Source organism: Atta colombica, unplaced genomic scaffold, assembly GCF_001594045.1.
Source record: "Atta colombica isolate Treedump-2 unplaced genomic scaffold, Acol1.0 scaffold216, whole genome shotgun sequence".
Taxonomy (NCBI): domain Eukaryota; kingdom Metazoa; phylum Arthropoda; class Insecta; order Hymenoptera; family Formicidae; genus Atta; species Atta colombica.
In genome coordinates, this window is record NW_017259312.1 from 664,343 (window position 1) to 676,057 (window position 11,715).

At 32.4% G+C, this 11,715-nt stretch overlaps 5 protein-coding genes across 7 annotated transcripts in view; 2 read left to right on the forward strand and 3 right to left on the reverse strand.

The window, feature by feature from the left end:
- Positions 1-471, reverse strand: part of LOC108687748 (glutathione-specific gamma-glutamylcyclotransferase 1) — a 5,763-nt gene extending 5,292 nt beyond the window's left edge. For all 3 annotated transcript variants that reach the window (XM_018193686.1, XM_018193688.1, XM_018193687.1), the window contains exon 1: positions 148-471. In XM_018193686.1, the coding sequence (XP_018049175.1) occupies positions 148-157 (10 nt within the window). In that variant the 5' untranslated portion in view covers positions 158-471. The remainder of the gene's footprint in view (positions 1-147) is intronic.
- A 348-nt stretch (positions 472-819) lies between these two features.
- Positions 820-2,792, reverse strand: LOC108687746 (hsp70-binding protein 1). The gene is made up of 5 exons (XM_018193684.1): positions 2,401-2,792; positions 2,075-2,321; positions 1,587-1,989; positions 1,286-1,523; positions 820-1,185 (listed from the first exon to the last, which is right to left on the reverse strand). The coding sequence occupies exons 1-5, from the start codon at positions 2,442-2,444 to the stop codon at positions 975-977; spliced, it is 1,143 nt and encodes a 380-aa protein (XP_018049173.1). The 5' UTR covers positions 2,445-2,792; the 3' UTR covers positions 820-974.
- Positions 2,793-3,188: 396 nt separating this feature from the next.
- Positions 3,189-4,575, reverse strand: LOC108687749 (transcription initiation factor TFIID subunit 10-like). Its single transcript, XM_018193689.1, has 4 exons — positions 4,434-4,575; positions 4,199-4,365; positions 4,036-4,100; positions 3,189-3,902 (listed from the first exon to the last, which is right to left on the reverse strand). Exons 2-4 carry the CDS (start codon positions 4,307-4,309, stop codon positions 3,701-3,703), a joined length of 378 nt encoding a protein of 125 aa, XP_018049178.1. The 5' UTR covers positions 4,310-4,365; positions 4,434-4,575; the 3' UTR covers positions 3,189-3,700.
- A 511-nt stretch (positions 4,576-5,086) lies between these two features.
- Positions 5,087-7,965, forward strand: LOC108687745 (histone acetyltransferase KAT2A-like). The gene is made up of 5 exons (XM_018193683.1): positions 5,087-5,111; positions 5,230-6,198; positions 6,271-6,828; positions 6,905-7,626; positions 7,772-7,965. Coding segments are annotated over exons 1-5 (2,445 nt in total). The 5' UTR covers positions 5,087-5,109.
- Positions 7,966-8,564: 599 nt separating this feature from the next.
- On the forward strand, positions 8,565-11,557 carry LOC108687744 (histone acetyltransferase KAT2A-like). Its single transcript, XM_018193681.1, has 5 exons — positions 8,565-8,705; positions 8,813-9,781; positions 9,862-10,422; positions 10,500-11,224; positions 11,364-11,557. The coding sequence occupies exons 2-5, from the start codon at positions 8,814-8,816 to the stop codon at positions 11,555-11,557; spliced, it is 2,448 nt and encodes an 815-aa protein (XP_018049170.1). The 5' UTR covers positions 8,565-8,705; position 8,813.
- Positions 11,558-11,715: the final 158 nt, after the last annotated feature.

An 11,715-nucleotide genomic window follows, 5' to 3' on the forward strand; every position in this document is an offset into this window, starting at 1 on the left:
AACAATTTAAATTTCACTTTAAACAAGTTTCACTTTAAATGATTAATCCTCGATCATCGCGCTAATGCATGCGTTTGCGTCTCTGGATCATCCGCGGATAACTCGCGGTGATTTCAATTTATTAATTCGCAAGACGTTTCGACTAACCGGATATCATAACGATGAGATGCTCCTCTTTCGCGTCATCCTGATTGTCCACGTATTTACTTTATAATGATGAGCTGAATCCTCAAAATCGATTTTGGATCAAATGAGTCCAAGTCGGTCGGGGAAATCCGTTTCGAGAAAATCGATGTTTCGACAACTGTCCCGTGATCTTGATTAAATGTATGCTCAAGTATTTCTCAGACATTTGGAGAATCTCGAAAGAAAGGCGAATCACTTGATAAAGGTCCGATGAGAACTGCCGGCTGACTGTAGTAGCCGTGGTAGCCGGTTAGTATTTGGCGAACTAGACCAGATGCGCGCTGACAGGAGGAAGAGAGAGTACAGCGCGAATCGAGGAAGACAGAGAAAAGTACACGCCAGCAGGAGTCATGGTGGGGATGGATGATGAAACGAACCGCCAGATTGACGCACCGGATGTGCGTGAGCATTCAGTTGAGCGAATTAGTCTGAAGACGTGTCGATTCGTATTATCAAAGTATCTGGTAGAGACAATTGGTTCAACAGCACGTGTTTAAATGTTTGAAATACAGGAAGGTTACGCGCGACCCGGAACGTGAAGGATTTCAAAAACAAATTTCGTCAGTTGTCTAATTTATCTGATCGCAGAGCAAAAATCTAAATGTTGGTTCACAGAATAAAATATTCTGGTGATTTATTTGATTGATTGATACATGTAACATATATAGTTTTATTTGTCAGTTAGAACCTATGCACATTCCTTCAAATTATTTAAAACTATAAGACCTATATTAGAATTACAAAACAAGATTCTGTTTATTTAAAGGAAAGATTATAATACAAATTCGTTATCTCTCTTGAAGCGTGTCAGATTCGGAAAACACTTTGTCTAGAAGTTCAGAACACATATCAATCTCGTCCTGATTTTCCACAGGTTTTAATTCTGTTAACAATTGCTCCAAAGTGGATCTTAAACACAATTGTGATCGACGACATTCCTTCAGTGCCGGTAAAAAGTTATCGTTTACCATACCACTGAGCACTCTCAATAATTGTTCTCTACAATAAAAGAATACTGGATTTATATCTTAGGAAAATATATTAAATATATCAAAAATATTAAAAATTTGTATGTTCCTTAAAATGTCAAATAAGTTACCTGACTGTCGGCTGTAAATTCATTCTACCCAATAATCCTGCTGCTTGCTCTATGAATCCCATTTTTACTAAAATATATTTTACATCGTTCGCATTATTTCTACTGCATAAGCTAGAAAGTAAGAATGCGGACTTTATCTGTAGTTTCTCTATTGAGCTCTGCATTGCCCGTAATAGCACCGAGTAACCATCGTTCATATCTATATACTTTAATGACGCTGGATGTCCTCTTACTATACCTACATTCAAAATATAATCAATGAGACACAAAAAATTTAATTTTATGTCATATAATTACTTACATGACACTGCATACAGAGCTTTTATCCTGGCCTGTTCCGATGGATCTGTATCAATCATAGATAATAACATAGGAAATACTCCGGCTTCTAATAATTTATCTTGACAAAACGGATTATTTTGTGCTAATTCGGCGATAATATCGGCTATTCGCCATCTAATATTACTGTGCAAGGAATTCAAGCATGGTTGAAATATCGAGAAACCTCCGATCTTATAAAAGTCATTAGCTATATCGATATTATCTACAAAATCTGCCATCCTTTCTAATACATTCTCATACTCCAACGAATCATCATCTGCTCGTAGATTGTTAACATTAGACAAAATTTGTATAGCTTTCTGCAATTCCTCTATTACGTTCACTGTTAACGATGATAATGCCTCATTTAAGAATGTTTTTTTCTACAAAATATAAATGTATCTTATTAAATGTAGATGTATGTAAATAAACAAACAAATAGCACATATTTTAAATTAAATTGCGTACTTCTTCGTCCAAAGGATAAACTTGCGATTTATTCTCCAGATCGTCAGACTGTGCTGCATCCATAGCATACTTGAGTAATCCTTGCAAATTAGTTGGTTGCCTCGGTTGATTTGGTAATGGTTGCGGTGGAATTTGAGGTCGTTCGGCGTTATTGGAGGTCGAGGGGCCTTCGATGGAAAGCGGTCGCGCATTACTGTTTGACTGACCTTGCTTGACTTGATCTTTTTTTGGTTCTTTGTTCTCAGGACTGATGCAAAAGATATTTGTTATGTAAAACGCAAGTAATTGAGTTTAGGTTAATCGCAGTATTAAAAATATGTACATACTTGCTCATTTTGACACTACTCTGTTTAACGAATGATGTGCCCATTAATTGAAAACACTGTTTAAAACCAACCTCTTCGCAAACAATCCTCAACTACTTATTCTGATTCACCGCATGTCTTTTTATGGGATTTTATATTTTTGTATCCAGGAATTTCACCAATATACGAGATGTCGCTGGATGTCTGTTCTGTGCTAGTCTGCTGGATGTTGTATTACATGCAAATGTATATTCGAGTAGAGAGAAATAAACCTATAGAAATCTAGAGTTGAATAGTTCGCATTTTTTTTTATATTATTTCCCTTCAGGTAATGAAGAAACCATTTAAAATGCCTTCAATCTTTCCTCTTTGATCTTTTGACACAAGATGTGCCATGTTCCATTTAATTTTTAGGTTAGATGACCCCCACGAAATCTCGTCTATTAACGCCTCTAGATGCACAAACTGAATTACATAGCCATATCCATGAATATTCTGATGGATAACATATGTTTTATGTCCATGATCTTTTGGTTCTATTCCATACTATGACTATGATTTTTGCAAGATATACAATTTGTATATATTTTTTAAAGCAACAATGTATTTTTTTACATTAATTGATTTATCTTATTATTCTGTATATATTATTTCTGTACATATTATTTTAACAGTTATCAAAAAATTAATAATTTATAAGATATTTTATATATGTTTCATTCAAATTAATAAAAAGAAATGGATATTTTTTTCTTATTAAAACTAAATATTATTCAAATATTATTAAATATTATTAAAACACAAATTGATACAGTACATGATTTTTATTATATTAAATTTATTTTTTACATTTTTAACACTAGCAATGATACAGTAATATAGTAAAGGATGTATGTATCTATGTCATTAAATATTTGTAATTACGACATTAAGATGTTTTAGGAGACCTATGTCCTCTTTTAACTTTATTCTTGATTTAATTTATTTGTTATCTTTTTGTTAATATATATATACAGAATTAGAAAAAGAGTAAATAACTAGATAAAAAGTAAATTAAACTGAATTGAAGTTAATCGCTGGTAGATAGAGACATTATTCATACAATAATGCATCATTTTTAATGAGATAGAACTATAAATCTATATTTTAACTATTAATTTAATATATATGTGAACATGAATTTTTCCTTTTTTGACAATATATATTTTTTTATATGTATGCTAATATTGATTCCTGATGAAAAACTTGCACGAAAATACAATTACCTATTATTAATCATACTGATCTGATGTAAACACATCAAATTGCATAGTTTATTCAATTAAACGAAATAATGTGGTTTCTTCACTATTATACCATATTCCGCAACTGCCGGTGTCAGATCTTCCATAGTCAGAGTATAACGTCGGTCTTTTCCTTTTGTTTTTGTATTCTGATTGGCACCACGTGTTTTACAATGTTGTAGTGCATCGTTGGCAATTTCTGAGATAAACTTTTGTGCTGCTAATGACACCAAGCGTATTCTAAAATAATAAGAAGTCATATAACAATATGTAACATTATTTGATAAATTTACTAAATAAATATTACATGTTTAGTCAACGAAACTTTTGTAACTATAGGATGATTTAAACACAATATTGTGATTGTACTTACATCCTAGGATCTATAGCATTGAAACCAGCCGTGTGTAAGTAATGTTCAGTGATGGCATCAGGTACCTAATGTACATTGTAAAATAACAAACATAATTAATTGCTCAAGTACAAATAAAATTTTTTTTAGAAAAATTTATATTATAAAGAAGATAGATAGACACCGTAGGTGTATAATCCTCCAATTGCATCAAGAAATCTGATAATGGTTGTCCTGCAGTCTTTGTCTCCTCGTTATAAATTGATGAGGTTTCCTTTCCAAAATTCTCTGCCATTTTTTTGTGTAACGTGAAATAAAACTATGCTCTGAACTGTGCTATGAATTCCTAACCTAAATTAACGTGACGAACTGTTTTACTATTCTGTAATTTTCTTCTCTTAATACTTAGCGATTTCTACCTTTTTTTTTATATTATATTTCCTCTTGAGAGCAGTAACACTTTTTAATGTGCCAATACGCGAATTTCTTTAGACTTACAAGCACTTACAAGCAGTTCGAAATTTGGAATGTTAGATGCGTAAAAATATATATACATGCGTATGTACGTGCACACATTTACACTGATTCAATACACTAGGTCTGTTCTTTTTTGAAGAATTTTGAATTAGTTTTGGAGTATATTCCAAACTAAAACGTCCTCTCCAAGAAGAATTTGCTTCCTGAACTAGTGCAATAAGTTAGACTGAAATAAACTGTAACTGTCTCTTCTCTCTGTCTATAACTTTAACTTGTTCTAAACATCAGTTCAGAATCCAACTTGAGATGGAAAAAGAACAGATCTAGTGTATACATACGCGTGCATAACCTAACCTAATCCCCCAAAAGGTTGGAGCATTATGCTTTAAATCAACGATACTAACAAACAAAAAATGTGGCTGTAATAATAAAAAAATACAAATATATATATAACTTACAAACATCGTAAACGACCATTTAATTCAAAATATTATACGATATTTATTATTCAATACGTAAGCCAACAACAGAATTGAGAATGAAAATGTAACTTGATTCGTGTCAAATTGCAACTTATTTTCTTTATATTATATATATTTTATATTATAACAGAAATTTATGTAAGTTAATAAGTATATATATTATTCTGCTTTTAAAAATTATGGTGATTATTGTTACGGCTAGAGAATAACTTATATATAACTATAATTCTTAATATATAACAATCATATTTTTAAGGATGGCATCCGAGGACGTTAATTCTCATACGATATTAAATGCTTCAGAAGAGACTGGACAATCTATTACTAGTATATCACAGGAAAGTAATAATAAGGATGTAAACTCAAGTAAACCACAGACTCAAGGAAATCCAACGAGTAATCTCCAAAGGATACAACAACGCAAGCAGCAGACTTACAACTGGCCACAAGAAAAGAAATTGTTAAAGCTTGCGAATTATAGTGCTTGTCAAACACAGGATTGTAAATGTACAGGCTGGAAAAATGCACAACCAATTATAAAATCACCAAAGGGTGAAATACAGCAGCCTCTTATAAGTTTTTCGGATCCATGTAAGATGTGTATTCATCCTTTGGAAAACCACATCAAACATTTACCAGTTCAATCTGATGATGAAATTAACAGATTACTGGGAATGGCTATAGATGCAGATAATATTTTAACATGTACACATAGGGAAGTAGATCCCGATACTAAGAAGGTGTATTTTTATTTATATAAATTATTGAGGAATTGTATCTTGTCTATGACAAAGCCAGCTATAGAAGGTCCATTAGGACAGCCGCCATTCGAAAGACCTAACATGGCAAAAGCTGTAATGAATTTTGTTTTATATAAATTTAGTCATTTACCACCGGCAGATTGGCAAATTATGTGTGATATGGCAAAGATGTTTTTACACTGTCTGAATTTCTGGAATTTTGAAGCGCCCAGTGCCAGACAAGCAACAATTAATGCGGATGAAGCTCCTGCTTACAAAATTAATTATACCCGCTGGTTAGTTTTTTGTCATGTGCCTGCATTTTGTGACTCCTTACCACATCATGATACTCCTTTAGTTTTTGGAAAAACTCTATTGCAAGCCGTATTCAAACCACTTTGTAGAGAATTAATGAATAAGTGTCATAATGAAAGAGACAAAATAACACCGGAGAAGAGAATTATAGTTTTAACGCATTTTCCTAAGTATGTATTAAATTTTATCTCCTTATATTTATTTTTAATTATAACAAAAATTACATAATTCTTTGTATTAAGGTTTCTTTCAGCTCTAGAAGCTGAGATTTATTCTGATAGTTCACCTATGTGGGATCCTGAATTTAAACAAGCACCACCGTCTCATGTGCAAGCTGCCTTAGAATCAAAAGCACAAGCAAGAAAGACAGGAGAATTTGAAAAAGTTATTATTACACCGAACGAGAAAGATAATTATACAACGATAAACATTAGTCCTGGAATAAGAAGACTTCCTGAAAAACGTTTTTATTTCGAAGGACGACCGGATGCAAAGAAACGAAAAAATGAAGAAATTTTTGAAGATTTGCCAGATGAAACTGTTGCTGAAATTGTTGCAACTATTAATGATCCCAATTATATGTATGGGCCTGATGCAGTATTTCCTCCAGATGTTCCACGAGATGAGACTGCTAAAATTGAAGAAAGCAGAAAGATCATAGAGTTCCATGTTGTCGGAAATAGTCTGACACAGCCAGTATCTAAGCAAACTATGCTTTGGTTAATAGGATTGCATAATGTATTCAGTCATCAATTAGTTAGAATGCCCAAAGAATATATATCTCAATTTGTTTTTGATCCGTGAGTATTATCCAAAAATAATATGTTAATTTATTGTAAAAATTTATTTAGTAATAATCTATTCCTTATCACACAGGAAACATAAAACATTAGCCCTGATAAAAAGTGGTCGTCCAATTGGCGGTATTTGTTTTCGCATGTTTCCTACTCAGGGTTTTACTGAGATTGTATTTTGCGCTGTTACGAGCCAAGAGCAAGTAAAAGGCTATGGAACACATTTAATGAATATGCTAAAAGATTATCACATCAAAAATAACATACTGCATTTTCTTACGTTTGCGGATGAGTTTGCTATTGGATATTTTAAAAAGCAAGGATTTAGCAAAGATATAAAACTGCCGAAGCCGATGTATCATGGATACATCAAAGATTATGAAGGAGCGACATTGATGCACTGTGAATTGAATGCTAAAATAGTATATACTGAATTTACAGCAGTATTAAGAAAACAAAAAGAAATAGTTAAAAAATTAATTTATCAAAGACAACAGGATATACAAAAGATTCATCCGGGTTTAACATGCTTTAAAGATGGTGTAAAAAGTATTCCTGTCGAATCCATTCCAGGAATTCGTGAAACCGGATGGAAGAATTACGCTCAGACAAGAACAAGAGGTGTGGTCAAAGGAACGCAAGGTTCGGAACTTATAGATTGTATGGATATGTCAGAATCTCTTTATAACACTTTAAACAGTGTTTTGAATAGTGTGAAGAATCACATCTCAGCCTGGCCATTTCTGGAACCTGTAGACAAGGACGAGGTTCCAGACTATTATGATCATATAAAATATCCAATGGGTGAGAATAGAAGATATAAGACATTATAAAAATCAAAATAGTTTTTAATAATAAAATATTAAATATAAACTTAAAAAAAATGTTAAAATGGAAAAACTTAATAATAAATCAGGAACTAATGATACATGATTTTTTTATATTGCAGATCTCAAGACTATGGAAGATCGTTTGAAGTCTAAATACTATGTAACTAGAAGATTATTTATTGCTGACATGACACGAATTTTTACAAATTGTAGATTATACAATAGTCTTGAAACCGATTATTATCGTTGCGCCAATGCTCTGGAAAAATACTTTCAGACACGTATGAAAGAAATTGGTCTATGGGACAAATAGAATTTTTTGTATCTTATAATATAAAAAAAGATCAAAAAATTATAATAATTTGTTGTTTATTGTTTTTCCTCTATTAGCTTAGGACAGTAGCCGCTTTAGCTTAGGAAAGTTGGCTAAAAAAAATAACTACATCAAAATTTTTTCTTTGCTTGTGAAATTTTTGAATTTAAAATTGAATTTAAAATACTGCATATATAAATCTAATATAATAAAAATTCAGATTTCACGGAAATTCGTTTATATTAGAGCGAATTTAAATCACACAGGCACAAATAAAGATTTAAATCCATATGGCAGAGATTGAAAGAATATTTTAAAGTTCACACAATAACCAATCATCTTCCGGTATATATTATTATTATTTCCAAAAAACAAAATTAACCACGATTGCGTGGACATGCGTTATATGGCTACGTTCTTGATGAAGCATAAATGTATCGGTGTGTAGGAAGCTGGGGGGAGGCAGTTCATATAACCTAACCTAATCTGTCAAATTGTCCTATATATCGATATAATAATAACACAAGAAATTGTAGAGAATCGTAGAGAATGCTAGTTTATAACGACATAAAAGATCTGCGGATATCGTAATTGTTTATTTAAATCACAATATCATTATTGAATAGTTGAGTATAAGTGTCACTGAGAGTAGAAACGTATAATTAATTCGATTCATATAAAATTACGATTTAATTTCCTTGTACTTTAGAAGGAACTTTTTAATGTGTGTATAAGTTCATGTAAGTTGTCTAACAAATTATTACGATTATACGATTGATATGACTGATTCCTACACAAGTACAACTTGTTCAATCCATAACATGAATATTATAATGATTTTTTGTAGAATGGCATCAGAAGACATCAATTCTCATGCAACTGTTTCCTCGGAAGAGACTGGACAATCTGCCAATAGTAATCTACAACAAGAAAGTAATACCAAGGATGCAAATTCAGCTAAGCCGCAGACTCAAGTAAATCGTACAAGTAATCTCCAAAGGATACATCAACGCAAGCAACAAACATACAACTGGCCACAAGAAAAAAAACTGTTGAAGCTTGCAAATTACAGTGCTTGTCAAGTAGAGGAATGTAAATGTACAGGCTGGAAAAATGCTCAACCAATTATAAAATCACCAAAGGGCGAGATACAACAGCCTGTTATAAATTTTTTCGATCCATGCAAGATGTGTACTCATCCTTTAGAAAATCATATCAAACATTTACCAGTTCAGTCTGACGAGGAAATCAATCGATTATTGGGAATGGCTATCGATGCTGACAATATTTTTGCATGTACGCACAGGGAAGTAGATCCTGATACTAAGAAAGTATATATTTATTTGTACAAATTGTTGAGAAATTGTATCTTGTCTATGACAAAGCCAACTGTGGAAGGCCCGTTAGGGCAACCACCTTTTGAAAGACCTAATATAGCGAAAGCAGTAATGAACTTTGTTTTGTATAAATTTAGTCATTTGCCGTCGAGAGAATGGCAGATTATGTATGACATGGCAAAGATGCTTTTACACTGCCTGAATTTTTGGAATTTTGAAGCACCTAGTGCCAGACGGTTAACAATTAATACAGATGAGGCTCCTGCTTATAAAATTAATTATACCCGCTGGCTTGTTTTTTGTCATGTGCCTGCATTTTGTGACTCCTTACCACATTATGATACTCCTTTGGTTTTTGGGAAAACTTTATTACAAGCTGTATTTAGATCAGTTTGCAGACAATTAATGGATAAGTGTAATAATGAAAGAGATAAAATTGCACCGGAAAAAAGAGTTTTAGTTTTAACACACTTTCCCAAGTATGTTCTAAATCTCTTTTTTATTTCTTATATATATAAAACTTGTAAATATCAAATTAAATTATCATATTTTATTCAAGGTTTTTGTCAACGTTAGAAATAGAAATTTATTCTGACAACTCTCCCATTTGGGATCCTGAATTTAAACAAATTCCACCTTCTCACTTTCAAACTGCCCTGGAATCAAAAGCTCACCAAGCAAGAAAAACGGGAGAATTTGAAAAAGTTACTGTCACTCCTAATGAAAAAGACAATTTTACAACAATAAATATTAGCCCTGGAATTAAAAAAATTCAGGAGAAACGTCCTAATGCTGAAGGACGCCTTGAGGCAAAGAGGCGAAAAAATGAAGAAACTTTTGAGGATCTGCCAGATGAGACCATTGCTGAAATTGTTGCATCTATTAATGACACTAATTATATGTCTGGTTCTGATGCAGTATTTCCACCAAACGTGCCACGGGACGAAACTGCTAAGATGGAAGAAAGTAAAAAGATAATAGAATTTCATGTAGTCGGAAATAGTTTGACACGGCCAGTGTCTAAGCAAACTATGCTTTGGCTAATAGGGTTACAAGATGTATTCAGTCATCAATTACCAAGAACGCCCAAAGAATACATTACTCAACTTGTTTTTGATCCGTGAGTAATGACAATTTAGTATCAATGTTAAATACTTTTATGTACAAATGTATTCAATAATATTCTTTGTCCTACAGAAAGCATAAAACGCTAGCCTTGATAAAGGACGGTCGCCCAATTGGTGGGATTTGTTTTTGTATGTTTCCAACTCAAGGATTTACAGAAATAGTGTTTTGCGCTGTTACAAGCCATGAGCAAGTAAAAGGCTACGGAACGCACTTAATGAATATGTTGAAAGATTATCACATTAAGAACAACATACTGCATTTTCTTACATTCGCGGATGATTTTGCTATTGGATACTTTAAGAAACAGGGATTTAGCAAAGATATAAAACTGCCGAAATCGGTGCATCAAGGGTACATTAAATATTACGTGGGAGCGACATTAATGCATTGCGAGCTAAATCCAAAAATTGTATATACTGAATTTACGGCAGTTATCAGAAAACAGAAGGAAATAGTGAAAAAGCTGATTCATCAGAGACACCAAGAAATACAGAAAGTGCATCCCGGCTTAACATGTTTTAAGGAAGGTTTAAGGGGAATCCCCATCGAGTGTATTCCAGGAATTCATGAAACCGGATGGAAAAGTTGCGCTCAAACCAGAACGAGAGGTGTAACGAAAGGAATGCAAGGTCCAGAATCAATGGACACGAATTTAGAGGTTCCAGATTCTCTATGTAATACATTAAATGGTGTTCTGAATAGTGTGAAAAAACACAGCACAGCGTGGCCTTTTTTGAAACCTGTAGATAAAAATGATGTACCAGATTACTACGACCACATAAAATATCCTATGGGTGAGTTAAGAAAAATGTTCATATATTTTACTATTTAAAATCTTGTATATTGTAAATGTGATTATCTGGTCTCATTATTTGAAAAAAGCCAATTGAATATAAGAAACCCCAATGTAATAAAATGTATTTATTCGTGTAGATCTCAAGACGATGCAAGATCGCTTGAATTCAGGATACTATGTAATAAAGAGATTATTTATAGCAGACATGTTACGGATTTTCACTAACTGTAGATTATATAATAGTCCTGACACTGAATATTACCGTTGTGCCAATGCTCTGGAAAAATACTTTCAAACGCGTATGAAAGAAGTCGGACTCTGGGATAAGTAAAACTTTTAAGACTGTTATAATGATAATGTTGGCAATTGATACTTTCTAATTTATTCTTATTACAAAATATTATTACTTTGTAAAGAAATCCATATCTTGAAATACTGCTTTTTGTGCAGTATTTGTATATAAAGATAAAATTAATATAAATATAAATA